The sequence below is a fragment of the Suncus etruscus genome, chromosome 14, assembly GCF_024139225.1.
Source record: "Suncus etruscus isolate mSunEtr1 chromosome 14, mSunEtr1.pri.cur, whole genome shotgun sequence".
NCBI classification, from domain to species: domain Eukaryota; kingdom Metazoa; phylum Chordata; class Mammalia; order Eulipotyphla; family Soricidae; genus Suncus; species Suncus etruscus.
The window spans coordinates 64,189,166-64,214,182 of record NC_064861.1 but is presented as its reverse complement, the minus strand read 5'-3'; the positions used below and the strand labels follow the sequence as shown (position 1 = coordinate 64,214,182).

At 47.4% G+C, this 25,017-nt stretch overlaps 1 protein-coding gene across 2 annotated transcripts in view; it reads right to left on the bottom strand.

Annotated features, from left to right (window-relative positions):
- WWP2 (WW domain containing E3 ubiquitin protein ligase 2) overlaps nt 1-25,017 on the bottom strand; it is a 132,405-nt gene that overhangs the window by 96,218 nt on the left and 11,170 nt on the right. For both annotated transcript variants that reach the window (XM_049786347.1, XM_049786348.1), the window contains exons 2-4: nt 11,719-11,802; nt 3,025-3,172; nt 2,608-2,729 (exon numbers count right to left, since the gene is read on the bottom strand). In XM_049786347.1, the coding sequence (XP_049642304.1) occupies nt 2,608-2,729; nt 3,025-3,172; nt 11,719-11,788 (340 nt within the window). In that variant the 5' untranslated portion in view covers nt 11,789-11,802. The remainder of the gene's footprint in view (nt 1-2,607; nt 2,730-3,024; nt 3,173-11,718; nt 11,803-25,017) is intronic.

Genomic DNA, 25,017 nt, shown 5'->3' with positions numbered 1-25,017 from the left:
TTTTCATAAATTTCCTTTTTCTGAACTATTTTTCACTTCTGAGGTTCTATGCTCAGGTCTCACTCCTGGTAGGCTAGCGGACCATATAGGATACTGCAGCTTAAAGTCAGGTCAGCCACATGTAACGCAGGCACTCAGCCTGTTGTACTATCACTCCGGGCCCCTGCCACCTTTTTCAACAAGGGCTGCACCCAGTATTGGGGAATATAAAATGCTGGGGATGTGGGGCTGGCGAGGTGGCGCTAGAGGTAATGTGTCTGCCTTGCAAGTGCTAGCCAAGGAAGGACCAGGGTTCGATCCCCCGGCGTCCCATATGGTTCACTTACCATTTTATTGTAACAAGCAATAAAAGGTAATTAAGTTGTGCCTATTAAAGAGGCAGACTTGAGGGGATGCTGGGGACAGTGTTGGTAGTATTGGTATCGGAACACTGAATGCTAGAAAAAGCAAAAAATAAAATGACTATCAGTTTGCGCTTCAAGCCCATGTTCTCCTTTGAACAAGTATCTTGCATGCTTGTCTCTGCTTCATTACTAGCCTGTTTCCACTCTAGAGAAGTCTGTATTCTGTCTTCAACATGGATTTCCTCTCTACTCTGCCCTCATATCTAAGTAAAATGACTGCAGTTCAGCAATTCCACTTGGAGCTGCTGAGCTGAAAGAACTTGAAGGCAGAATCTAATGAGAGATTCGTAACCACATTTCCAGGTTATAAAACATTCACAGCTCACCATGAGTAAAGGTAGAAAAGCAGCTCAAGCGGTAAGTAACAAACCATGCATGTCAGGGTTCTGAATTTCATCCCCAGTATTTTTTTTTTTTAGTTTTTCGGGCCACACCCGTTTGATGCTCATGGGTTACTCCTGGCTAAGTGCTCAGAAATTGCCACTGGCTTGGGGGGAACAGGTTCTGGAGGAAGTGAGAGATCATCTACAGTGCAGCCATGTGCCAGAGGGTAGATTCAATGTGGAGTGTATTTTATCACCGTAACAGATCTATCAGGGGCTGGAACCAAAGTACAGTGGAAAGGAGACATTTGCCTTGCACACAGTCCAATCCCTGGCATCCCGTATTATACAGTCCCCCAAGTACCACCAGGAGTGATCCCAAATACAGAGCCAAAAGTAACTCCTAAACATCACCAGGTGTGGCCCAAAATCCCTAAAACAAAAACCTTTGATGATAATTACCACTTGGTACTGTGCTTACTGGCAAATTTCATTTTCTTTCTTTCTTTCTTTCTTTTTTTTTTTTTTTTTGGTGTTTGGTTTTTTGGGCCACACCCAGTGATGCTCAGGGGTTACTCCTGGTTAGGCACTCAGAAGTCGCTCCTGGCTTGGGGGACCATATGGGACACTGGGGGATCGAACCGCAGTCCGTCCTAGGCTAGCACAGGCAAGGCAGACACCTTACCTGTAGTGCCACAGCGCCGGCCCCGAATTTCATTTTCTTTGTGTCTGTGCTTTTCTGGTTTTTCTAGGATTAGTTTTTTTTAACTTTATTTGTTTATTTATTGATCCAGTGGCACTCAGAAGTCACTCCTGGTTTCTGTACTCAGAAATCGCCCCTGGCAGGCTGGGGGACCATATGGAATGCCGGGAATCAACCAGGTCCCTCCTGGGTTGCCCACATGCAAGGCAAACGCCTTACCTGTGCTATCTCTCCGGCTCCTAGGATTAGTTTTATAATCAGAATAAAAGCACATGAGTGGACAGGAAGAACTACAGGCCATACACCTCAGCTGCCACCCCAGCGTGCCAGCACCCACAATCCCCCTGACAGACGAGCAATGGCCAGTCAGAGCCGGGACCCAAGAAGAGGAAAGAAAATTTCTCAGGAAACTCATAGCTGAGGCACTGAAGGCCCCACTAATCTGAAACAGGCACAGTCCAAGTTTCCTGCCACTGCCAAGCCAGAAAGGGCTCAGGGACCCTCCCAGATTCTCAGAAGAAAGGACCCAAGAAGGATTTGTTGAATCAGGCGAGCCACTCCCCATACCGCGCCCCCAACATCACTCTCCAGCTGGGGCCATTTTCAGAAAACACCTTTTAAACAGCACAGAGGAGAAGGCGCCTTTCTGGCTGTGGTCTGCACTGCCCAGCCTAGCCGCTCTAAATAGAGTCTTTATGTGGGAGACACCAAACCGCTGAGCACAGTCCGGGACAGCATGGAAGGTGACAACTGTGGTTCCGGGCTTCAGGGGATTATGTCCTGAGGGAATGCCTATCACGGGCACCAGACACACAAAATACACAGATGCACATGTGCACACAAACATAAAGAGTGTGTCTACAAGTGCGTGCACACACACAATCTCCCTTGTTCTGTTCAAAATTCCAGGGAAAGGAGGAATAAGGTTGGAGGCTTTGGACAGTGTAGTTCTACAGGCCATATGGCTCCTGTTTCTCGGAAGAAGGGATGCATACACCTGGGGACCCCACCGGGCACTTCACCTATCCTCAGAGGAAGTAGAAACAGAGAAGGGCCCCACAGGCCTTCGAGACCCTCAGGGACAGACCCCAGAGTCCTGGAGGAAACAGCTGCACCCCCAGTGATTGATTGGTCTGATGCCCATCCACACCCCCAGCTCACGCCAGCTGATACGTACTTTTGCCCCCATTGTTCTTGAGCACACTGGAGAGGCTGACCGAGGCGGTGCCCAGCAACTCGTTTCTCAGGGTGTGGCAACTCCAGACCTTTAAATCCAAATGACTCTGGGCTGTGACATTCCTGGAAAACAAGCACTCAATTCATCCCTTCCAAGCCTGCCCCACCACCCCGACCACTAACAAGAAACAGATAAACTACGCTGCTGACATCTTAAGGGGCAGGGGAGGCCCCAAACAGCGGGCTGCTCCCTTCTCCTCTTCCCTCTAAGAGTAGGGGGAGGTCTGGAAAGGCACCTTGGGCACCCGGACAGGGGTCAAAGAGGAAAGACATCACAGAAGGCATGACCTTCCTGCAGCCCATGTGGTCCCCACAGTGCACCCCTCCTCCACTGAAAAAGAAAGGGGCTCTTGCTTACAGGATGATGATCTCGTTCCAGAGGAGCTCTGAGCTCCCAATACGTTTCCCCGTCTTCTTGGTCTCACTGGGGAGTCCGTCCACGGCCACTTCCACAAAAGAGTTAATCCGAGGCTGCCGACTATGCACCTTGGGCTTCGCTGACACCACTGCAGGGAAGAGAAAGTCCATACTGAGCCCCAAGGCTCCCAACTGCCCCCCTGTGGCAGGTGGCCCTGGATCTTTTAGGATGATACTTTTTTTTGTTTGGTTTTGTTTTTTGGACCACACCTGGCAGCGCCACACTGGCTCTGCACTCAGAAATCATTTCTGGCTCGAGGGACCATATGGGATGCCAGGAATTGAACCCATGTCTGTCCTGGGTCAGCTGTGTTCAAGGCAAAACCCCTACTTACCACTGTGCTACCACTGTGGCCCCAGGATGTTACTTTTTTTTTTTTTTTTTTTTTGGTTTCTGGGTCCCACCAGCAGCACTCTGGGATTCCTCCTATGCTCAGAAATCACTCCTGGCAGGCACGGGGGACCACATGGGATGCCAAGATTAGAACCACCGTCCGTCTGCATGCAAGGCAAATGCCCTACCCCCATGCTATCTTTCCGGCCCCAAGATGTTACTTCCTAAAACGAAACAATCTGGGGTGAGGGGGGCTTTTTTCCCTGGTTGTTTAAAAATTCAAAATTCTTTTTTGGGGGTCCCAAGCGATAGCACAGAGGGTAGAGTGTTTGCCTTGCATGCAGCCAACCTGGGTTCCACATCCAATATGGTCCCCAGAGCCCACCAAGAGTGATTCCTGAGCTTAAAGTCAGGAGTAAACCCTGAGCACCAATGGTGTGGCCTAAAAACAATTCTTTTAGTGTGAGGATTTTTTTTTATAATTGTGAAACCTAATAAAAGATAATTACTTCTACAGGGAAATAAAAAGAAATCACTCAACCCCACTATACAGTCATTGCTCAGATTTCAAGTCAATCCAGGAGCAGGAGTACAGTGGCAGAGAGTATGTTGGAGATCCCGGGTTCACCCTCTAGTACACCCCACCTCTAAACAAAGTCTAGGAGCCAGAAAGATACAGTAGGCAGGACATTTACCTTGAACATGGCTGGCCCAGGTTAAATCCCCAACACCCCATATGGTCCTCCAAGCACCTCTAGAAGTGCAGAGTCAAGAGTAACCCCTGGGAACGGCGAGGTAGGGCTAGAGGTAAGGTGTCTGCCTTGCAAGCGCTAGCCAAGGAAGGACCATGGTTCGATCCTCCGGCGTCCCATATAGTCCCCCAAGCCAGGGGCAATTTCTGAGCGCTTAGCCAGGAGTAACCCCTGAGCATCAAATGGGTGTGGCCCGAAAAACCAAAAAAAAAAAAAAAAGAGTAACCCCTGAGCCCCACTAGAGTCAGCCCCAAAACAAAGAACAACAAAAAGTCTAAATGTCAGTACATCCAGACTTGTCAAATATGCCTCTTTTCTCTCCCCAATTCTTTTTTTTTTTTTTTTAATGTTTGCTTAAAGGTTTCTTTCTTTCTTTATTTTTGGGTCATACCTGGTGACACTCAGAGGTTACTCCTGGCTCAGTGCTCAGAAATTGCTCCTGGCAGGCTCAGGGGACCATATGGGACACTGGGGATCGAACCAGAGTCCATCAGGGGTTGGCCGCATGCAAGGCAAACGCCCTACCGCTATACTATCACTCCAGCCCCCTCTCCCCAATTCTTTAAAAATTGATACCCCCAGAGGCCAGGGTAGATAGTACAGAAAGGCCTTGTATACAACCAAACCAAGTGACCCTGGTTAGTAAACCCTGCTTCTAATTCCTAGCGCCACATCCAGTCCACTGAGCACTTCTGAGACACTCCAGAGCAGTGTTAGGAACAGCTCCTGAACACTGCTGGGTGTGGCCAAAAACAAACAAAAAAAAGAAAGCCTCCTCCAAAGTCAGCTGTGACCGGCTGCCACGGCACTGACAGTCAGGCCTTGGCCAATTTACATGTTCGTGGGCATCTCTGAGTAGGCTTTAAGGTCTTCTGAAGGAAATGGACATTTACAATGCTTTGGGGAAGAGGGGTTTACTCGTGGTGCCCAGGGGTGCACATGCAGTGCTGGGGATCAAACCCAGAGTTTCTACAAGTAGAGCACACCAGCCCTGTGAACATCTCTCCGGCTGATTTTAAAATTCTTAAAACTGCCTGGGTCTGGGGCCGGAGAGATAGCATGGAGGTAATGTGTTTGCCTTTCATGCAGAAGGTCATCGGTTCGAATCCCAGCGTCCCATATGATCCCCCGTGCCTGCCAGGAGCAATTTCTGAGCATGGAGCCAGGAGTAACCCCTGAGCACTGCTGGGTGTGACCCAAAAACCACTAAAAAAAAAAAAAAAAAAAAAACTGCCTGAGTCCTCGGAAAGAGTGAACTCAAGAGTTCTACATAAATCTGCTCTCTTCAAACAAAACCACCCCGTTACAGAATACTGTAACTTTGATTTGGGTGCGTTTTGTTTTTTCACTTAGCAAATTAAATACTTTTTTTTTTTATGTTTGTTTCTTCATTTTTTGTTTTTAGGTCTTGGCCATTCTCAGGGGTCACTCCTGGCTCTGCACTCAGGAATTACTCCTGGTGATACTCAGAGGACCACATGGGATGTTGAAGATCAAACCTAGGTCAGCCACATGCAAGGCAAGTGCCCTCCTTGCTGTGCTATTACTCCAGCCCCATAGATAAGTTTCTTTAAAAAAGACAAGAGCTAAGATTGAAGAACTTTTTGTTTTGTTTTGTTTTGGGGCCACACCCAGTCACACTCAGGGGTTACTCCTGGCTATGCGCTCAGATATTGCTCCTGGCTTGGGGAACCATATGGGATGCCAGGGATTTAACTGCAGTCTGTTTGCAAGGCAAACGCCCTACCACTTGCGCCACCGCTCCAGCCCCTTGAAAAGTACTTTTTGTTTTTTGTTTTTTGTTTTTTTGGGGTTTTTTTTTGGTTTTTTTTTTTTTTTTTTGGTTTTTGGGCCACATTTGACGCTCAGGGGTTACTCCTGGCTATGCACTCAGAAGTCGCTCCTGGCTTGGGGGACCATATGGGACGCCGGGGAATCGAACCACGGTCCGTCCTAGGCTAGCGCAGGTAAGGCAGGCACCTTACCTCCAGCGCCACCGCCCGGCCCCTTGTTTTTGTTTTTTGAGCTACACCAGTGATGCTCAAAGGTTACTACTCTCTGTGCTCAGAAATCACTCCTGGGGCCCGGAGAGATAGCACAGTGGTGTTTGTCTTGCAAGCAGCCGATTCAGGACCTAAGGTGGTTGGTTCGAATCCCAGTGTCCCATATGGTCCCCCGTGCCTGCCAGGAGTAACCCCTGAGCACTGACGGGTGTGGCCCAAAAACCAAAAACCAAAAAACAAACAAACAAAAAAGAAATCACTCCTGGTAGGTTGGGGGACCATATGGGACACCAGGATCGAAGCCTGGTCAGCTGCACGCAAGGCAAACACACTCCCCATCATGCTATCACTTCAGCCTCTGAAGAAGCACTTAATACAAACACACTCTTCACACACATTCTTCAAACACTCACAGAAAAACCAAGAGGCTGAAAATAAGCCATCACTCTTATTGTCCCTGGAGACAAGGGGCTGGGGGCAGAAGGTCAAGCTGAGCTAGACTGAGGCTGGGGCATAAGTAGCCGCTACATGTCAGCCTGGTTACTGCCTCTGCCCCACGCACAGTGAGGTCGGTACATCCTCTTCTCTCCACACCTTACATGTGGCGGCACTTCTGATGCCCAGCAAGTCCCTGCCTGAGACCTGACATGCCGCTCTCCTGGGCAGCCAGGAGCCCTGGTGGGGGACCCAGGCTACTGGAACACAGCGCACCAGGGATGTCTTCCTTGCTGTGGCCTGGAACAGGAGCCCGCGGCTACTAATCCTAGACTTCACCCCAGAGAGTGTGGCTAAAGGCAAAGTTACCACCTGACTGTTTTTGTCCATTCTTGTCCTCACAAAAAGAGATTAGGGAGGGTTCCAAAGAACAACAACGAAGAGGGAGTCTAAGATTCAGAGAAGTTTAAAGGTGGGGGGGGGGGGGAAGTGTAACAGTTCTGGAAAAGTGAACATAGACTGCTGGACACGCAGAGGAAGGTGAGATGACGCCACCTAGTGGTGGCAGCTGGACTCCGCATGCCAGCCCTTTGCAAAAAGGGAAGGACTAGGTCTCCAACCAGAGCTAGAGCGGTGGGCATCGAGTTTAAACCTTTCATTAATAAGCGGGCCAACCAAAGCCCAAGGAGTTGAAATAATATATCCAAAATTCACATGGCTGGCCAGATCCCAGGTCAACTCCAAGATATTTTCTTTTAAGCCAGTAAAGACATTTTTCTCACTCATTCATTTCCTTAAGTCTTTCACCAGACCCTCATATAGATGTGCCATTTTGGCTAAGCTTTGAGCGTGAGTCGCACATGTGGTCCCTTCAGAACTTGGTTTTGTTTAGTTTGTTTGTTTGTTGCTTTTTGAGCCACACCTGGCAGCACTCAGGGGTTACTCTTGGTACTGCACTCAGAAATCGCTCCTGGTAGGCTTGGGGGATCATATTGGATACCAGGAATCAAACCCAAGTCCATCCCAGGTTGGATGCATGCAAGACAAATGGCCTAACATTATGCTATCTCTCCTGACCCGCCTTTCAGAATTTCTTTTAAAAAAAAAAAAGTTTTTTAAACCGTGGTTACAAGGTTGTTCATAATGCAGTTGCTGTTTTCACAGATAAAGTTGTTCATGACTGAGTTACAGTCATACAATGTACAACTTTCACCGGTGCACATTTGCCACCATCAATATCCCCAGTTTTCCTCTCACCTTTCTAATGTCCCTCCCCTTCCTGTCTCTGGGACAAACATTTTTTTTCTTCTCTCTTCATATATATCTCTTTCTTTTTTTTTTTCCTTTTAGACACTTTGGTTTGCGGTATAGTGCACATTTCCCACCAGCAATGTCCTCAGTTTCCCTCCCTCCCACCTTCCCCCACCTGCCTCTGGAGCAAGCATTTTATTTCTTTCTCTCTCTCTTTTTTCCTCTCTCTTATTTTTTTACACTGTAGTTTTCACTATTGCTAAGTGATACCATGTATATCACTCCATCGCCTTTCAGCACCCAGTTCTTATCCAGAATGATCAGTTCTAACTATCACTGTCACCATGGACCTTTTCCTATCCTAACTTCACACACTACTCTTTTTGGCAAGCTGTCTACCAGGGACTAGTCTTCCTGGTCCTCAACTTAATCGTTAAAGCTTGTTCTAAGAACCATGGTATTACCTAGCCTGACCACAGTCTGATGATCAAGCTGGGGAGCAGAGAACACGTTGGGTACGTGGGAGACCTCAGGCTTACCGTCCAGCATACCCATGTCAAAACAAAGTCTGAGGTGACTAGAGAAATAGCCACACAGTGGGCAGGGTGCTTGCTTTGCACATAGCCAACCCAGTTATATTCCCAGCATCCCATGAACACCTCTAGGAGTGAACCTTCAGTACAGCGTCAGGAGTAACCCGTGCACACCACTAGGTATAGCCAGAACCAAAAAAAAAAAAGCTAAGAAAGGAAGGAAGTGCAGGAGAAAAGGTCCTTAGTAAGAAACTTGCCACTGGAGGAGATGTGATACAGGCCAGAAAAAAAAATCAGTACAACAGTGAAAGAGGGAAGTGGATACTCTGAATAAAAAGAGGGTGCTGAAAGGAGATAAAGAGTTATGCATGATTGCTTCTCAGTAACAGTACTGTAAACCACAGTGCCTCAGAGGTAAAAAGTGAAAAATAGGGGCCAAAGTGATAGCACAGCGGTAGGGCGTTTGCCTTACCTTGAGAAAAGGTGCCAGATTTTGCATTTTTCTGATCATTTCTTCACAATTTGATCTGAATTGAACATTTTAATCAAAAATACTAACTAGACTATTGCCCCGTGTGTTTCATTTTGTGCATACCCAGGTGTCTTCTGCCAGGAGCAACTCACTTTGATCTCAGTGTAGGTGCTGTTAGGTCAATCCCTATAGATATATTTTCCCTCTCCACTGTATAAATCATCACATGGGTGGCATGTTAAATGTTTCTTGTTCTTAAGAGACAGCCAAAACTCTCAAGATACAAGTAACCTGATCTAGAGTTGATGAAATGTTTGACGACATTTAAATGGCAACTTCTTACCATAGACGCACATCTTCAGATAGGCTTTAGCTTTTATACTTAAGAATCACATGTGGTCTGCAAACAAGCCCTCTGGAAAAATTTTAGGAAGGCAGCAAAGAAGAAACTGGCAGACTAACTTCCAACAGGTTCCAAACCACCAGTTTATTTTCATGCTGCATTTTTTTAGCGTTCGGTTTTCCAATGTTTCTTGAGTTGAATATCAGACAAAATAGCTTCTGTTTAAAAGACCCTGATGTTTTATCAAAGTCTCTATTAGAACTCCATAGTCGTGCTCCACAAAAAGACACAGGGAACTAAAGCAGAGGGGGAAAGTTAGAGCAGTATGTCCCAATTATACTGGGGGTGCTGGCGTGAAAGACCAGGAGAACCACTCAGTTACTTCTTTCTCTCTCCTTGTCTTCCATTTTCCTGGGAGGTATCATCCTGAATCCCTGAAGTCTGTTAAATACACAGATGACCTGAATTATTGTCATCTATACCATACTAGTAAGAAAATGCCCAGCAGGGGCTGGAGAGATAGCATGGAGGTAAGGCATTTGCCTTTCATGCAGAAGGTCATCGGTTCAAATCCCGGCGTCCCATATGGTCGTCGTCGTGTCGTCCCGTCCCCCCACCCCCACCCCCGTGCCTGCCAGGAGTGATTTCTGAGCCTGGAGCCAGAAATAACCCTTGAGCACTACCGGGTGTGACCCAAAAGCCACAAAAAAAAAAAAAGAAAAGAAAATGCCCAGCAAGTAGGGTGCTTGCCTAGCACATAGCCAATCTGGGTTCTACTCCCAGTACCCCCACAGTCTCCTGCACCTTGCCAAAATTGCAGATCCCTAATTGCTGTGCCAGAAGCACTAAGCAAGGGCCCGGAGAGATAGCACAGCAGCGTTTGCCTTGCAAGCACCTGATCCAGGACCAAAGGTGGTTTTTTCGAATCCCGGTGTCCCATATGGTCCCCCGTGCCTGCCAGGAGCTATTTCTGAGCAGACAGCCAGGAGTAACCCCTGAGCACCGCAGGGTGTGACCCAAAAACTAAAAAAAAAAAAAAAAAAAAAAAAAGCACTAAGCAAAGCATGTCCAGGGCTTGCCTGGAGTTTTTTGTTGGGGAAGTTATCAATGTTTAGAGAGGCATGTTTTTTATTTTGGGGTGTGACCCCCCAAAAAAGAAAAGAAAATGCTCAAATGAAAAAGTAACCAAAATCTCTGGAAGCCCGTATATTATTAAAGAAATGAAACAGAAACCAGGATAGCACTACGCTCCATAACAGATTTCTGTTTGTGCAGGCTTGTGAACTCTTCGATAAAGTAAGACAGGCTGGAGTCCCAATTCTAAACCCTAGAGCAATCATCCAGTAATTCTGACCAAGGGTGTCCCTGCGCAGCCATTAGTGAAGCCATCAGAAATCCATCTTCTCAGAGCACTTATATTCTACTGAAGAGAACCTTCCAGAAAGTTTAGAGACTTAGCACAGCAGGACTAAGTAAGGGTGTCACTGAAAGCCATAGAGGGGCCAAAGGGTAGTGCAGGGCTTCAGATACTTGCCTTGTATGTAGTCAACCCTAACAACACATGGTCCCCAGAGCACAGCCAGAGAGCTGGAAGTAAGCCGGGGGGGGGGGGGGGGGGGGGGGGAGGGGGGGGGGAGAAGCAGGTAGTTTTGGTGGGCTCCCAGGATCTTTCATGAAATCACAGATAAAAATTGCATGAGTAAAGAGGCTAAGAAATGAGACTGGGGTAATTGGTAGGATGGTGGGACCACAGGAAGGAAATAAGGTAAGTTAGGGGCTATAGATGAAAAAGGTTAAGAGGGAATAGAGCAATAGCACAGTGGGTAGGGCATTTGCCTTACATGCAGCCTACAAAAGTTAGATCCCTAGCATCCCATATGGTCCCCAGAGCCTGTCAGGAGTAATTTCTAAGCACAGAGCCAGAAGTAACCCGAGTACTGCTGCGTATGGTCCAAAAAACAAAACAAAACTAAAATAAAATAAAATAAAGGTTATAAAGAAATGATTCAGACATTCCTGCCAACATTTCTTTCTCCTTTCTAAAAGTCCAGCTCCTCAGGGAAGTGACTCCGTGTCAGGGCAGTCTCCTGGCATTAATGAGGCTCTGGGTTCCATTCTTTTTTTTTTTTTTTTTTTTTGGGGGGGGGGGTGTCACACCCGGCAGTGCTCAGAAGTTACTCCTGGCTCTATGCTCAGAAATCGCTCTTGGCAGGATCAGGGGACCATATGGGATGCCAGGATTCGAACCATCGATCTTCTGCATGAAAGGCAAACACCTTTACCTCCATGCTCTCTCTCCAGCCCCTGGGTTCCATTCTTGGAAATGTGCACATGCGCGCACACACATGAGCACACACACACACACACACACACACACACACACACACACACATCCTATTGTGTGAGAATGAAGTTACAGCCTTCAGTTCTTTGACAAAACCTGGCTCACTTGCCCCTTTCCCAAGCAAAAGGCTGGACCTCACCTAAGAGACACCCACCAAGCGCCACTCACCTTTCAAAGTAAGCTGCGACTTCTCAAAAGGCACGGCCACTCCCGCCCGGCTGGAGCTGGCGGCTGCCATGTCATCACAGGCTCCTGCAAGACAGCAGAGTGGGGGCTGAGAGACCAGAAACGAGACTCAGTGCTACCACCCAAACATAAAAAAACAGGAGCAAGAAAACATGAACATCCAAGCTGGGGGGATGGCTCAGTTCCTTGGAGCAACTGCCTATAACGCACAGGTCCTGAGTTCAAGCCCTGGTGCTGAGCCATGGGCCTAAAAGCTCTGCTGTTAGAACCTGGCAGCTCTGCTGTCCGAGATTTGGCAGAGCTGCAAGTGCTTTCAGACTATATGACTGCCAGTGCGTGTGAGTGTGAGTATCGCAACTAAAAGGGGTGCAAACCCCACCAAAACCAGAAATGAAACTGGGGGAGGGAGCACTCAGACCAGGCAACACAGTCCCTAGAGAGCACACAGACACAAGGCACAGTCACTGCCTCATGTACAGCAAAAATCCTATGAGCACCACAACTGTGAAGAAACCCCTGCCAAGGGTCCAGAGCCACAGCACAGTGAGAGAAAGCTTGCCATGTACACAGTTGACCTGGGTTTGACTATCACCCCCAGCATCCCATTAGGTTCCCCGAGACTAGCTAGGAGTAATTCCCAAGTAGAGCCAGTTCAATAATTAAAACAACTAATTTGTTTTCATTGTTGGGAGGCAGTTAGTTCACACCAATGGTGTACAGAGGCCTATCCTGGTGCAGTCGGTACACCATATAATGGTGAGGATAGAACTGAGGTCAGCCACATACAAAGCGACCATCTTTCTCTTGTACCATTGGGTGTGGCCCCAAAACAAACAAACAAAACAACAAAAAGAAAATCATGTATAAACAAAAAAATTGGATTCTTCTCCAGTCTAATCCTATTTTTTGTTTTGTTTTCTGTTTTTGTTTGTTTCTGTTTTGGGGCAATACCCAGCAGTGCTCAGGGATCATTCCTGGCAGTACTGGGGGTCTTTATGGAGTGCCAGGGATCAAACCCAGGTCCATCATGTACCGTGTACCATCATATACCCTACCCATTATGTTATCTCTCTGGTCCCTCAATTCCTTTTTGTGTTTGGTTTTGGACCACACCCAGTGGTGCTCAGAGATTATTCCTCTTAGCTCAGGGATTACGCCTAATTCAGAGGACCATATAGGATGCCAGAGGTCGAACCTAAGGTCGGCTGCATGCAAGGCAAATACCTACCTGCTGTACTATTTTGCTCTAGCCTCCAATTCCATTTTTTCACAAAAATAAACCTGCATAGATATTTCTCCAAGAAAGTCACAAAACAGCCAATGAAAAGATCCTCTACATGGTCACCCATCCCATCTCTGCTAGAAGCAAGGGTCCATCTCGCCCTGGGAAAAGATTTTTTGCTCACATAATTTTCTTTTTATTGTTGTTTTGTTTGTTTTGGGGCCACACCCAATGATACTCAGGAATTACTCCTGACTCTGTGCTCAAAAATCACTCCTGGCAGGCCAGGGGACCATATGGGATGCTGGGAATCAAACCCAGGTCTGTCATCTCTATTGTCTCTGAGTATTATTACAATAATGTCTTTTATTTTTCTTAAATCCCATAGATGAGTGAGACGATTCTGTGTCTATCTCTCACCCTCTGAATTATTTCACTCAGCATAATAGTTTCCATGTCCATCCATGTATAGGAAAATGTCATGACTTCATTTTTCCTGATGGCTGCATAGTATTTCATTGTATATATGCACCATAGCATTTTTTTTTTTTTTTTTTTTGGTTTTTGGTTTTTGGGCCACACCTGGCAATGCTCAGGGGTTGCTCCTGGCTGTCTGCTCAGAAATAGCTCCTGGCAGGCACGGGGGGGGGGGGGGGGGGCGCACGTGGGACACCGGGATTCGAACCAACCACCTCTGGTCCTGGATTGGCTGCTTGCAAGGCAAACGCCACTGTGCTATCTCTCCGGGCCCTCACCATAGCTTCTTTTTTTTTTTTTTTGGTTTTTGGGCCACACCCGGCAGTGCTCAGGGGTTACTCCTGGCTGTCTGCTCAGAAATAGCTCCTGGCAGGCACAAGGGACCATATGGGACACCGGGATTCGAACCAACCACCTTTGGTCCTAGATCGGCTGCTTGCAAGGCAAACGCCACTGTGCTATCTCTCCGGGCCCCACCATAGCTTCTTAAGCCACTCATCTGTTGTCGGGCATCTGGGTTGTTTCAGATTCTGGCTATTGTAAATAACACTGCAATGAATATAGGTATGCAGAAGGATAGCACTCAGGCTCCGCAGGAGTGATTTTGAGCATAGAGCCAGAAGTAACCCTGGAGTACCACGAAGTATGGTCAAGAAAGAAAAGGAAGGGAGGGAGGGAGGGGAGGGAGGGGGGAGGGGGAGGGGGGAGGGGGATGGAGGAAGAAGGGGGAAGGGGGGAGGGAGGGAGGGGGAGGGAGGAGGGAGGGGGAGGGAGGGAGGGAGGGAGGGAGGGAGGGAGGGAGGGAGGGAGGGAGGGAGGGAGGGAGGGAGGGAGGGAGGGAGGAAGAGAGGAAGGAAGGAAGGAAGGAAGGAAGGAAGAAGAAAGAAAGAAAGAAAGAAAGAAGAAAGAAAGAAAGAAAGAAGAAAGAGAGAAAGAAAGAAAGAAAGAAAGAAAGAAAGAAAGAAAGAAAGAAGAAAGAAAGAAAGAAAGAAAGAGAAAGAAAGAAAGAAAGAAAGAAAGAAAGAAAGAAAGAAAGAAAGAAAGAAAGAAAGAAAGAAAGAGGGGCCGGAGAGATAGCATGGAGGTAAGGCGTTTGCCTTTCATGCAGGAGGTCATCGGTTCAAATCCCGGCGCCCCCTATGATCCCCCGTGCCTGCCAGGAGCAATTTCTGAGCCTGGAGCCAGGAATGGCCCCTGAGCGCTGCCGGATGTGACCCAAAAACCACCAAAAAAAAAAAAAAAAGAGAGAGAGGAAGGAAGGAAGGAAGGAAGGAAGGAAGGAAGGAAGGAAGGAAGGAAGGAAGGAAGGAAGGAAGGAAGGAAGGAAGGAAGGAAGGAAGGAAGGAAGGAAGGAAGGAAGGAAGGAAGGAAGGAAGGAAGGAAGGAAGGGAAAGAAGGGAAAGAAGGGAAAGAAAGAAAGAAAGAAAGAAAGAAGGAAGGAAGGAAGGAAGGAAGGAAGGAAGGAAGGAAGGAAGGAAGGAAGGAAGGAAGGAAGGAAGGAAGGAAGGAAGGAAGGAAGGAAGGAAGGAAGGAAGGAAGGAAGGAAGGAAGGAAGGAAGGAAGGAAGGAAGGAAGGAAGAAAGAAAGAAAGAAAGAAAGAAAGAAAGAAAGAAAGAAAGAAAGAAAGAAAGAAAGAAAGAAAGAAAGAAAGAAAGAAGAAGAAAGAGAAAGAAAGAAAGAAAGGGGGGCCGGGCGGTGGCGCTGGAGGTAAGGTGCCTGCCTTGCCTGCGCTAGCCTAGGACGGACCGCGGTTCGATCCCCCGGCATCCCATATGGTCCCCCAAGAAGCCAGGAGCAACTTCTGAGCGCATAGCCAGGAGTAACCCCTGAGCGTCACAGGGTGTGGCCCCAAAACCAAAAAAAAAAAAAAAAAAGAAAAGAAAGAAAGAAAAAAATAGTGGTTCATGGAGCTACACAGCTATTCCAAACTATGGCATATTTCAGGCACAATATCAAAGCCTCTGTTTAGGAATGCCACCACCAATTTCATCAGACAAGTATTTAAGACGTGGGAAGCAGGGCCAGAGAGAGCTCAAAAGGCTGGAGGAATACATGCTTAGCCTGCAGGAGGTTAGGGTTTGATCCCCAGCACTGCACAGTCCACCCAGCCCTACTTAGTGTGACACACACATCCCCCCACCACCACCAAAAAAAGAAGAAACTACAAAGAAACTTGACTAATAGCTGTCAAGTTCTTGGTGACAGATGGTGTTCCAAGCTTCCAATTTCCACTTTAAAACTCCTAAGACTGGCAACAAATGCTGCCAGAGTCTTCCTTGAAGTGACAGGCTTGCTTCATTCATTGTTGAGAACACGTCTGCCAAAGCCTGGCTGAGCAGCTTCGCTTGGCTCATGTTTTAAGTGAAAAATAGTATTTCATGACAAAAGTCACTCAGCTCTCTATTCGGTGCTTTGTCTTGGCACAAACATCACGCTACACACAGAACAAATGGCACAGGCAAGATTTCCGCTTTATCCCCGAGGATATTGGAAAGACAGATCCTGCAGGAATCTAAGGTGGGGCTACAGGATGCCTCACTGCCTTGTATGCTAAGGCTGTGAGTTGGCTCTCTGTGTGTGCTGAGTTGCCATTCTGGTGGGTCTGTTATCTGGACCCCCGGTTCTCCAATAGGCTATAATTTCCAGGTATGTGCGAACTCCACAACTGAAAATATGAACACCCAGCAAACACTGCAGCAAAGGAGGCCCAGTGAGCACTGGGCCAGAGCTCAGGTGCCAGAGGGAAGACTTAACAGAGGGAAGACCATTACCTCCAACAAGCACTTTTTATCTGCTTTGTCAAGCATATTCCTATGGAGCAAAACTGGCTTTGGCCTTCCTTTCTGGCTAGGAGAAAGGCAAACACAGAGAGCACACAGCAGCCCTGTACTCCTCGCCTCTATTTCACATGATCGGTGCAAAGGGAATCACAGCAAAAAGGCCTGTCCAACATTAGTGCTGCTGTAACGTAGTTCTGACCCTACAGAAACACCCGACTCCATTCCGAGAACTGTGAGAAAAGCTCTAAAAAGTCCTGCAGGGGGACCTCCCGGTCTTCCTCCCAGTAAGCCGCCTTTCTTCCTAACTTCTGCAGCGAGAAGTGTATAGACTTCAAGCAACATTAAATTAGGGCCCGGGACTGGAGTGATAACACAGCAGTAGGGCATTTGCCTTGCACGCAGCCAACCCAGGATCGACTCAGGTTCAATTACCAGCATCCCATATGGTCCCCGTGCCTGCCAGGAGCAATTTCTGAGCACAGAACCAGGAATTACCCCTGAGTGTCACCAGGTGTGTGGCCCAAAAACAAAACAAAACAAAAACATTAGGACCTCTAGTAGCTTAATGGGCTGCACACAGGTTTAGCATGAGAGAAGCCCAGTTTCAATCCCTGGCACCAAAGGATATCCCAAGGACCACCACATGTGAACCCCAAGCAGTGAATCAGGAGTAACCCCTGAGCACTGCTGGGCGTGGCCTCCATGTTAACTGGCCATACTATTCTAAGCCCTTTAAAGCAGGATTAATTAGAACTACATCTAAGAGGTACTGATTTTGATTTGTGTGTGTGTGTGTGTGTGTGTGTGTGTGTGTGTGTGTGTGTGTGTGTGTGTGTGTGTGTGTGTGTGTGTGTGTGTGTGTGGTTTTTGGATCATACCCGGCAGTGCTCAGGGGTTATTCCTGGCTCCATGCTCAGAAATTGCTCCTGGCAGGCACGGAGGACCATATGGAACGCCGGGATTCGAAACGATGACCTTCTGCATGAAAGGCAAACGCCTTACCTCCATGCTATCTCACCGGCCCCGATTTTTGATAGTTTTACAACTAAAATCAAATAATATCCTGAGTCAAGATTTTGGAAAAGCAAAAAGCAAACAAATAAAAAATAAACAGAATGTGCCTTGCTTTTAAGTCCAGCCCAAAGAAAAATGTTAAAGTGAGTCATTTTTTCTGAACCAGTCCCTAAGAGATGTTTTCTAAATAAGTGAAAAGCAGAGAAAATTCCTGAAAATGCTCCTCCAACAAAAGGAAACTATCCTTCACAATATCTTTAAAGAGTAGCCAGAGAGAGAGCCCAGTGGGCTAAGCACAAGCTTTGCCTGCAAGACAGGTACCTGCCCTGATCCTGCCACCAAGCAGCTGCCTGGTTGCCACCAGGACCACCACTGAGCATGAGCTGGATGTAGCGCTTGAGCACCACTGGATGTGGCCCCAAACTAAAGAAAAAGGAGAAAAAGGAGACCAGAGCTCTGCTGGGGAGCCTGATGATGAATTCTTGGTCCTTGCAAACAGGTCCTTGCAAACAGGTCATCTCCCAAGATCAGTTTCCCAGGTGATCCCACCTGGCTCCATCAGCCCTCTCATCCCCAGTGCCCCCAGCCAGGCAGTCCCTTGCCCAAGGAGCTCATCCTGCCTCCTGGATTTGGACATTAGTTCTCTGTGGACAACCCCAAACTGGTGGACTAGGAAGAGCCTCACCCTGAACCTCAATACAGCACCTCTCCATCTCTCAACAAACGGGTCTTGGCTCTGTTCCTCTGGCCTTCCCCATCTTGACTCAGTGCACCTCCAGCCACAATCCTGAGCTGTTTTAATATTCCCCTCCCAAATTCCACCAGCTAACACATGCCCTGAGCACCACAGTGCAAGATTCCAGCCTGGGCTAAATACAGGCTTTGGTTTTGGGACCACACCCAGAGATGCTCAAGGGTTGCTCCTGGCTCTGTGTTCAGGAATCTCTCCTGTCAGTACTCAGGGACCATATAGGATGCTGGAAAATGAACCTATATTGGCCATGTGTGAGTCCGGTGCCCTCCCTACTGTAATGTCTCTCCAGCCCCGAAATTCACACTCTACCAAATTAGAGCCTCAGTACCACATGCCCTCTAAGTACCACCAGGAGCAACGCTCTCTCCAAGTCCCCACAGAACTAGGAGCAGCCCCTAAGTACAATGTGAGTATAGCCCACAAAAAACAGAAATAAAAGTCAAGTGTTTTTATAAATGTTTCTTTCATCTGGGTTGGGAGAGAGACCATACTTTGGGGACTGTGTGGTGCTGGGCATCAAATCCTGGGTCACACATGCAGAGCTTGTGTGTGCTCTAGTCTCTGAACATCTCCCCATCCCTACAGAATGTGCTTCCTAGGGTGAGGGAGGTGGGGGCCATACCAGGAAGTGTTCAGATCACTCCTGGCAGTAGTCAGGGGTGCCAGGGATCAAACCAGGGTCAGCTGCATGCAAGGCAAATACCCTTCCCTACCCAAGAAGGTGTGCTTTAAAAAGCACCATGAGGGCCCGGAGAAATAGCACAGCGGCGTTTGCCTTGCAAGCAGCCGATCCAGGACCAAAGGTGGTTGGTTTGAATCCTGGTGTCCCATATGGTCCCCCAAGCCTGCCAGGAGCTATTTCTGAGCAGACAGCCAGGAGTAACCCCTGAGTACCGCCGGGTGTGACCAATAAATAAATAAATAAATAAATAAATAAATAAATAAATAAATAAATAAATAAATAAATAAGTACCATGAGAAGCTGGAGCAATAGTCCCATGGGAGGGCATTTGATTTGCACTCTGCCAAGCTAATTCAATCCAAAAATCCTATATAGGCCCCTGAGCGCCACCAGGATTAATTCGTGCAAAGCCAGGAGTAACCCACATGCATTGCCAGGTATTCCCCCCACCCAAAAAAATAAAATAAAATGTTCTTCCCCCAGTGGCCCACATAAATGGTTTGTTCCTTTACTGTCTCCAGGTATTTAATCAAATGTCACTTTCTATGACATTTTCTGTGACCATACTAGAAACCCCACTGTCCCCACACACTAGAGTCCATCCCATCTCCTGACTTCTTAGCCTGCATCCCTGGTGAGCTTCCCCTCAAACTGATGCTATTTACTGTCTGTCTCCCTCCCCGAGAAAGTGAGGGTACAGCAGCGCCCTTCTGCCACCCCTTAGCAGACTCTCCATTAATACTAATCCAGGAAAATTCATTTCCAAGAATATAAAAGGATGAGGTCTTGACTCCCTTAGACTAAATTTGTTTTAGTGAGGCAATAAAAAAAATCAGCTGTCACTAGGCATCAATCAGATCAGCCTGATGGTAATTGCTCTGAAGAAGCAAAGCTCACCGACTCCCTAACCATGGCAAATCAGCTGGAACCAGACTGCAAGAGAGCACAAGACAAGGGTCGAAAAGGTACTACTACAATGGATAGGGTACTTGCCTTGTATGCATATGACCCATGTTTGATCCCCAGCACAACATATAGTTCCTTGAGCCCTGGAAGGAGGTAGGGGGGGAGGAAGAGAGGGGGGAGAGGGAAAGAGAGTGGGAGGGGGGAGAGGGAGGAAGGAAGAAAGGAAGAAAGGGAGGGATGGAGAGAGGGAAAATAGAGAAAGCTCAAGGCACATCTCTCGTGACCCTAAGATTCCGCACTATGGGAATTTGCCAGAGGGAAATGGACCAACACTGGCAGAACACGGGCAGAAGCAGTCAAGAACAAAGATGTTCAAGGGCCTGGAAATAGTACAGGAGTTAAGGTACTTGTCCTGAATGCAATGGACTATCATATGCAATAGAACAAGGGTTGTCCATCTATGGCCCACGGGCCACTTGCAGCCTGCCGAGGACATTTATTGGGCCTGCTGGGTGTTTTGGCCACTGCTGCCTGTCCTGCTTAGCCACCAACTCATCCTGAGACCACAGTGCACATGTGTGGAATGTGCACCACATACCCCAACTCCCCACCCTTCTCTCTATAACTCAACTCCTGCTCTCAGTCTTGGGCAGGAATCCTCAAACTTTGGCCCTCTAAAAGCAGGTCCATAGTTCCCATTGAAATACTGGTAAGTTTGTTGTTGTTGTTGGTTTTGGGGCCACACCCAGCGACATTCAGGAGTTACTCCTGGCTCTGTGCTCAGAATTGCCTCCTGGCAGGCTCGGGGGATCATATCCAAATCTGTCCTGAATCAGCCTCTTGCAAGGCACATGCCCTAGCGCTGTGCTATCTCTCCAGCTTGGTAAGTTTGTTGATTTTAGCTTTACTTGTTCTTCATTTTAAATATTGTATTTTTCCTGTTCTATTTTTTTACTTCAAAATAAAATATGTGCAGTATGATAGGAATTTGTTCATAGTTTTTTTTTTTTAGCCCCACCCCGTTTTGTTTTTTTTTTTAACTATAGTCTGAACCTCCAATGGTTTGAGGACTCCTGCAATAGACCATCACTGTCACAGCACCACCACTAGTCCCCACTAGGGGGTAGGTCCTGAGCAAAGCCAGGAGTAATCCCTGAGTACCATAGGGTGTAGCCCAAACACCAAAAACTAAGTTGTTTTGTTTTGGGGATACACCCAGTAGCACTCAGGGTTACCCCTGGTTCTGTACTCAGGGATCACTCCCGGCAGGCCAGGATACCATATGGGATACTGGGGATTGAGCCCAAGTCAGCCCCGTGCAAGGCAAGTGCCTTACTAGCTATGCTATCTCTTGAGCCCCAATTTTTTTTTAAGTAGAAAGATACTTGGCATGGCAATGTTAACAATAGCAAAATCAGGGGCTGGAGCAATAGCACAGCAGTAGAGTGTTTGCCTTGCACACAGCTGACCCGGAACAAACTCGGGTTCGATTCCCAACATCTCATATGGTCCCCCGAGCTTGCCAGGAGCAATTTCTGAGCATAGACCCAGAAATAACTCCTGAGCGCCATCAGGTATGCCCTACCCCCCAAAAAAGAGCAAAATCTGCAAACAGCCTGGAGGCTGTTTAAAAAATACAAAACTATATAGTGCTTGAAATAAAAGGATTCAATCTACTATAGAAATCCTGAACTATAAATCCTAGGAAAAATATAAAACGCAGCACATGGGAGAAGGATATGCCTCTGGGACACCCCTGAACCCACACACAGCCACCGTCTGCACTGTGGGCACCACCAATGACAGAGTGAAAGTGTGAAGGCCTGAACTCAAAAGAGCCACATCAGGTTCAAAAGACAGTGGCGTCTGGTGCGAATGGGGAACAGAGGGATTGAGGAAGGGGCGAGATGAAGGGAATGTCAACCCTGTCTGCAACAGTTGATGCTTTCAAGAAACAAGTGCTGAAGCCAGGACGGCAAAAACGTTCCTCTTCATTAAATCCAGATGGTGGCTTTTATGAGTGCTTGTTATCTTATTCTCTGACCCATTTAATACGTTTGATCTTTTCCACAATTTAACAATCATTTTATGGGGAGGAAAAGATCAGATCTTGAGTAATGAAGGAAAGATTAATAACTTTAAACTCAGCCTCGGGTCTTCCAGTAACTGGAACAAAGGCTCTGAAAGTGAGAATTCCATGGTTTATATGCACAATAAACAAAAAAGAATTTTTTCTTTAATTTTTTAAATTATATTTTATTTAAAGGCCATGATTTACATAGTTGTTCATAATACATCTGTTTCTGCCACTCCATGTTCCAACACCAGTCTCATCACCAATGTAAAATTCCTTCTACCATTGTCCCCAAATTCCCATCCATTCTGAAGCTTGCCCCCTTGACAGGGACAAAATAATATATTTTATATTATTTATTTACAGGAAAATGATAATGAAATTATTTTTAAGTACAGCAAAAGGAAACTTTGTGAAAATTACTGTATCTTTTAGAAATCTTTCCATCTATGGGGATGCTTCCCTTCCAAAGGCAATTCAACAAAGGTCAGGTTCCGGGGCCGGGCGGTGGCGCTGGAGCTAAGGTGCCTGCCTTGCCTGCGCACGGACCGCGGTTCGATCCCCCGGCGTCCCATATGGTCCCCCAAGAAGCCAGGAGCAACTTCTGAGCGCATAGCCAGGAGTAACCCCTGAGCGTCACAGGGTGTGGCCCAAAAACCAAAAAAAAAAAAAAAAAAAAAAAAAAAGGTCAGGTTCCCAACTCGATTCTCCCTGAGCTGGTTTTAAGCCTTTGATGTGAGTTCCAGAGACAGAATTCATGAGAAAAAAAGTCAAAGCCCCCAAACGGCTTTTCCATGGGGAAAAGAGGAAACCTCTTGATCTACACTTCACAGCCCCACAGCAAAATCAAGTGGATAAGTTCTAACAAGGCTCAGAAGGGAGCCGGAACCATAGTACAGTGGGCAGGGCATTTGCCTTGCATGTGGTTCACCTGATTTCGATCCCCCGCACCCCATATGATCACCAAAACCTGCCCGGCTTAAGCCCTGAGTACTGCCAGGTGTGTCCCCCCCAACACACACCATAAACAAATACAAATAGTGATCATTTGGGGCTGGAGCCACAGTATAGTGGGTAAGGCATTTGCCTTGTATGCAGCCAACCCAAGTTCTAACCCCAGCATCCTATATGGTCCCCGCTGCACTACCAGGAGTGATTCCTGAGTGCAGAGCCAGGAGTAACCCCTGAGTACTACTGGGTGAGAAAGGTAAGAGGAAGAGAAAGAGGAAGAGGAGGAGGAGGAGAAAAGAGGAAGGAGGAGGAGGAAATGGATGAGGAAGAGGACAAAGTGAAGGAGGAGGAGGAGGAGAAAGAAGGAAGAGAAGAAGAGAAGAGAAAGAGGAGGAAGGAGAAGGAGCTGGAGTAAGGGCAGTAACACCACCAAATTCTCTCATTCTAGTGCCCTTGCACAAGGACAGGCCATTTGTTATGAACAATGAACCAAGTTCAAGTGTTTATCTCCCCAAATCCAGTTGGTCAGACTCCGCTGATGCGACAAGGATGAAGTCTTGATCTGGGGACCATTCACAGCTATATCCATTACTACACACCCAACCATGGGCTCACCCAGGGAAGGAGGAGGTTAAGCCCAAAATCCTTTCAAAATATTTAAATGATTATTGAGGGCCGGAGCAATAGCACAGTAGTAGGGCATCTATCTGCCTTGCATGTCGCCAATCTGGGACTGACCAGGGTTCGATTCCCAGCATCCCATTCGGTCCCCTGAGCCTGCCAGGAGTGATTTCTATTTTTTTTTTTTTTTTTGGTTTTATTTTGTTGGTCAGGGGTTACTCCTGGCTGTGCTCAGAAATCACTCCTGGCAGGCATGGGGGACCATATGGGATACCAGAATTCGAATCAATGTTGGTCCTGGGCCAGCGGCTTGCAAGACAAATGCCCTACTGCTGTGCTATCTCTCCAGCTCTCACAGAACCAAGAGTAACCCCTGAGCACAGCTGGGTGTGACCCAAAAACAAACAACAACAACAAAAAAAAGAGAGCACTGTCCTCTGAGCTTAGCTCTAGTGAGTTTTTAACTCACTTTGTTTTGTTTTTGGCTTTAGGCCACACCCAGTAGTACTCAGGGATTACTCCTGGTGGGCTTGGAGGACCATATGGGATGTTGGGAATCAAACCAGGGCCATCAATGTAAGGTCCAAACTACTGTGTGTCACTCCTTGACAAGCATCTTCTTTGTTTTTTTGTTTTATTTGGGCAGAGGCTCCCTAATGGTGCTGGGGAATAGCAGAAGGTCCTTTCCATGCCAGATGTGTGCTCCAGGTCCTTTGAGCTATCTCACCAGACTCACAAGCACTTTTTAATTTTTATCATTCATTTATTCATTTTTTGCTTGGGGGCCACACCAAATAGTGCTCAGAGGACCATATGTGGGGCCAGAAATTTGATCCAGGGTTGGCTACATGCAAGTCAAGTGATGTAACTATCTCTCTAGTTCATAAGCATATTAAAAATATATATATTTTGGGATTGTGGGAGTGGACCACACTCAGTAATGCTCAAGGGTTACTCCTGGCTTTACACTCAAGAATTACTCCTGGGGGCCGGAGAGATAGCATGGAAGGTAAGGCGTTTGCCTTTCATGCAGGAGGTCATCAGTTCGAATCCCAGCGTCCCATATGGTCCCTGCCAAGAGCAATTTCTGAGCATGGAGCCAGGAGTAACCCCTGAGCACTGCCGGGTATGACCCAAAAACCACAAAAAAAAAAAAAAAAGAATTACTCCTGGTGGTAACTTGGGGACCATATGGGACACTGGTGATCAAACGCAGGGTGGCCACATGCAAAGCAAGTGCCCTACATAATAAGCATTTTTTTTCTTTTTTTCATTTTTGGGTCACAACCAGCAGTGCTCAGGAGTTACTCCTGGCTCTGCACTCAGAAATCGCGCTTGGCAGGTTTGGGGGGCCATATGGGATGCCGGGATTCGAACCACGGTCCTTCTACATGCAAGGCAAATGCCTTACCTCCATGCTATCTCTCAGCCTCTGATAAGAACTTTTTTAATGAAATGTACTGCAACACAAAAAAAAAGCAAATCAGGGCCGGGCGGTGGCGCTAAAGGTAAGGTGCCTGCCTTGCCTGCGCTAGCCTTGGACGGACCGCGGTTCGATCCCCCGGTGTCCCATATGGTCCCCAAGCCAGGAGCAACTTCTGAGCACATAGCCAGGAGTAACCCCTGAGCGTTACCGGGTGTGGCCCAAAAACCAAAAAAAAAAAAAAAAAAAAAAAAAAGCAAATCAGGGGCCAGAGAGATAGCATGGAGGTAGAGCATTTGCCTTGCATGCAGAAGGATGGTGGTTCAAATCCCTGAGTGCCACCCCTCCAGCCTGCCAGAAGCGATTTCTGAGAGTAG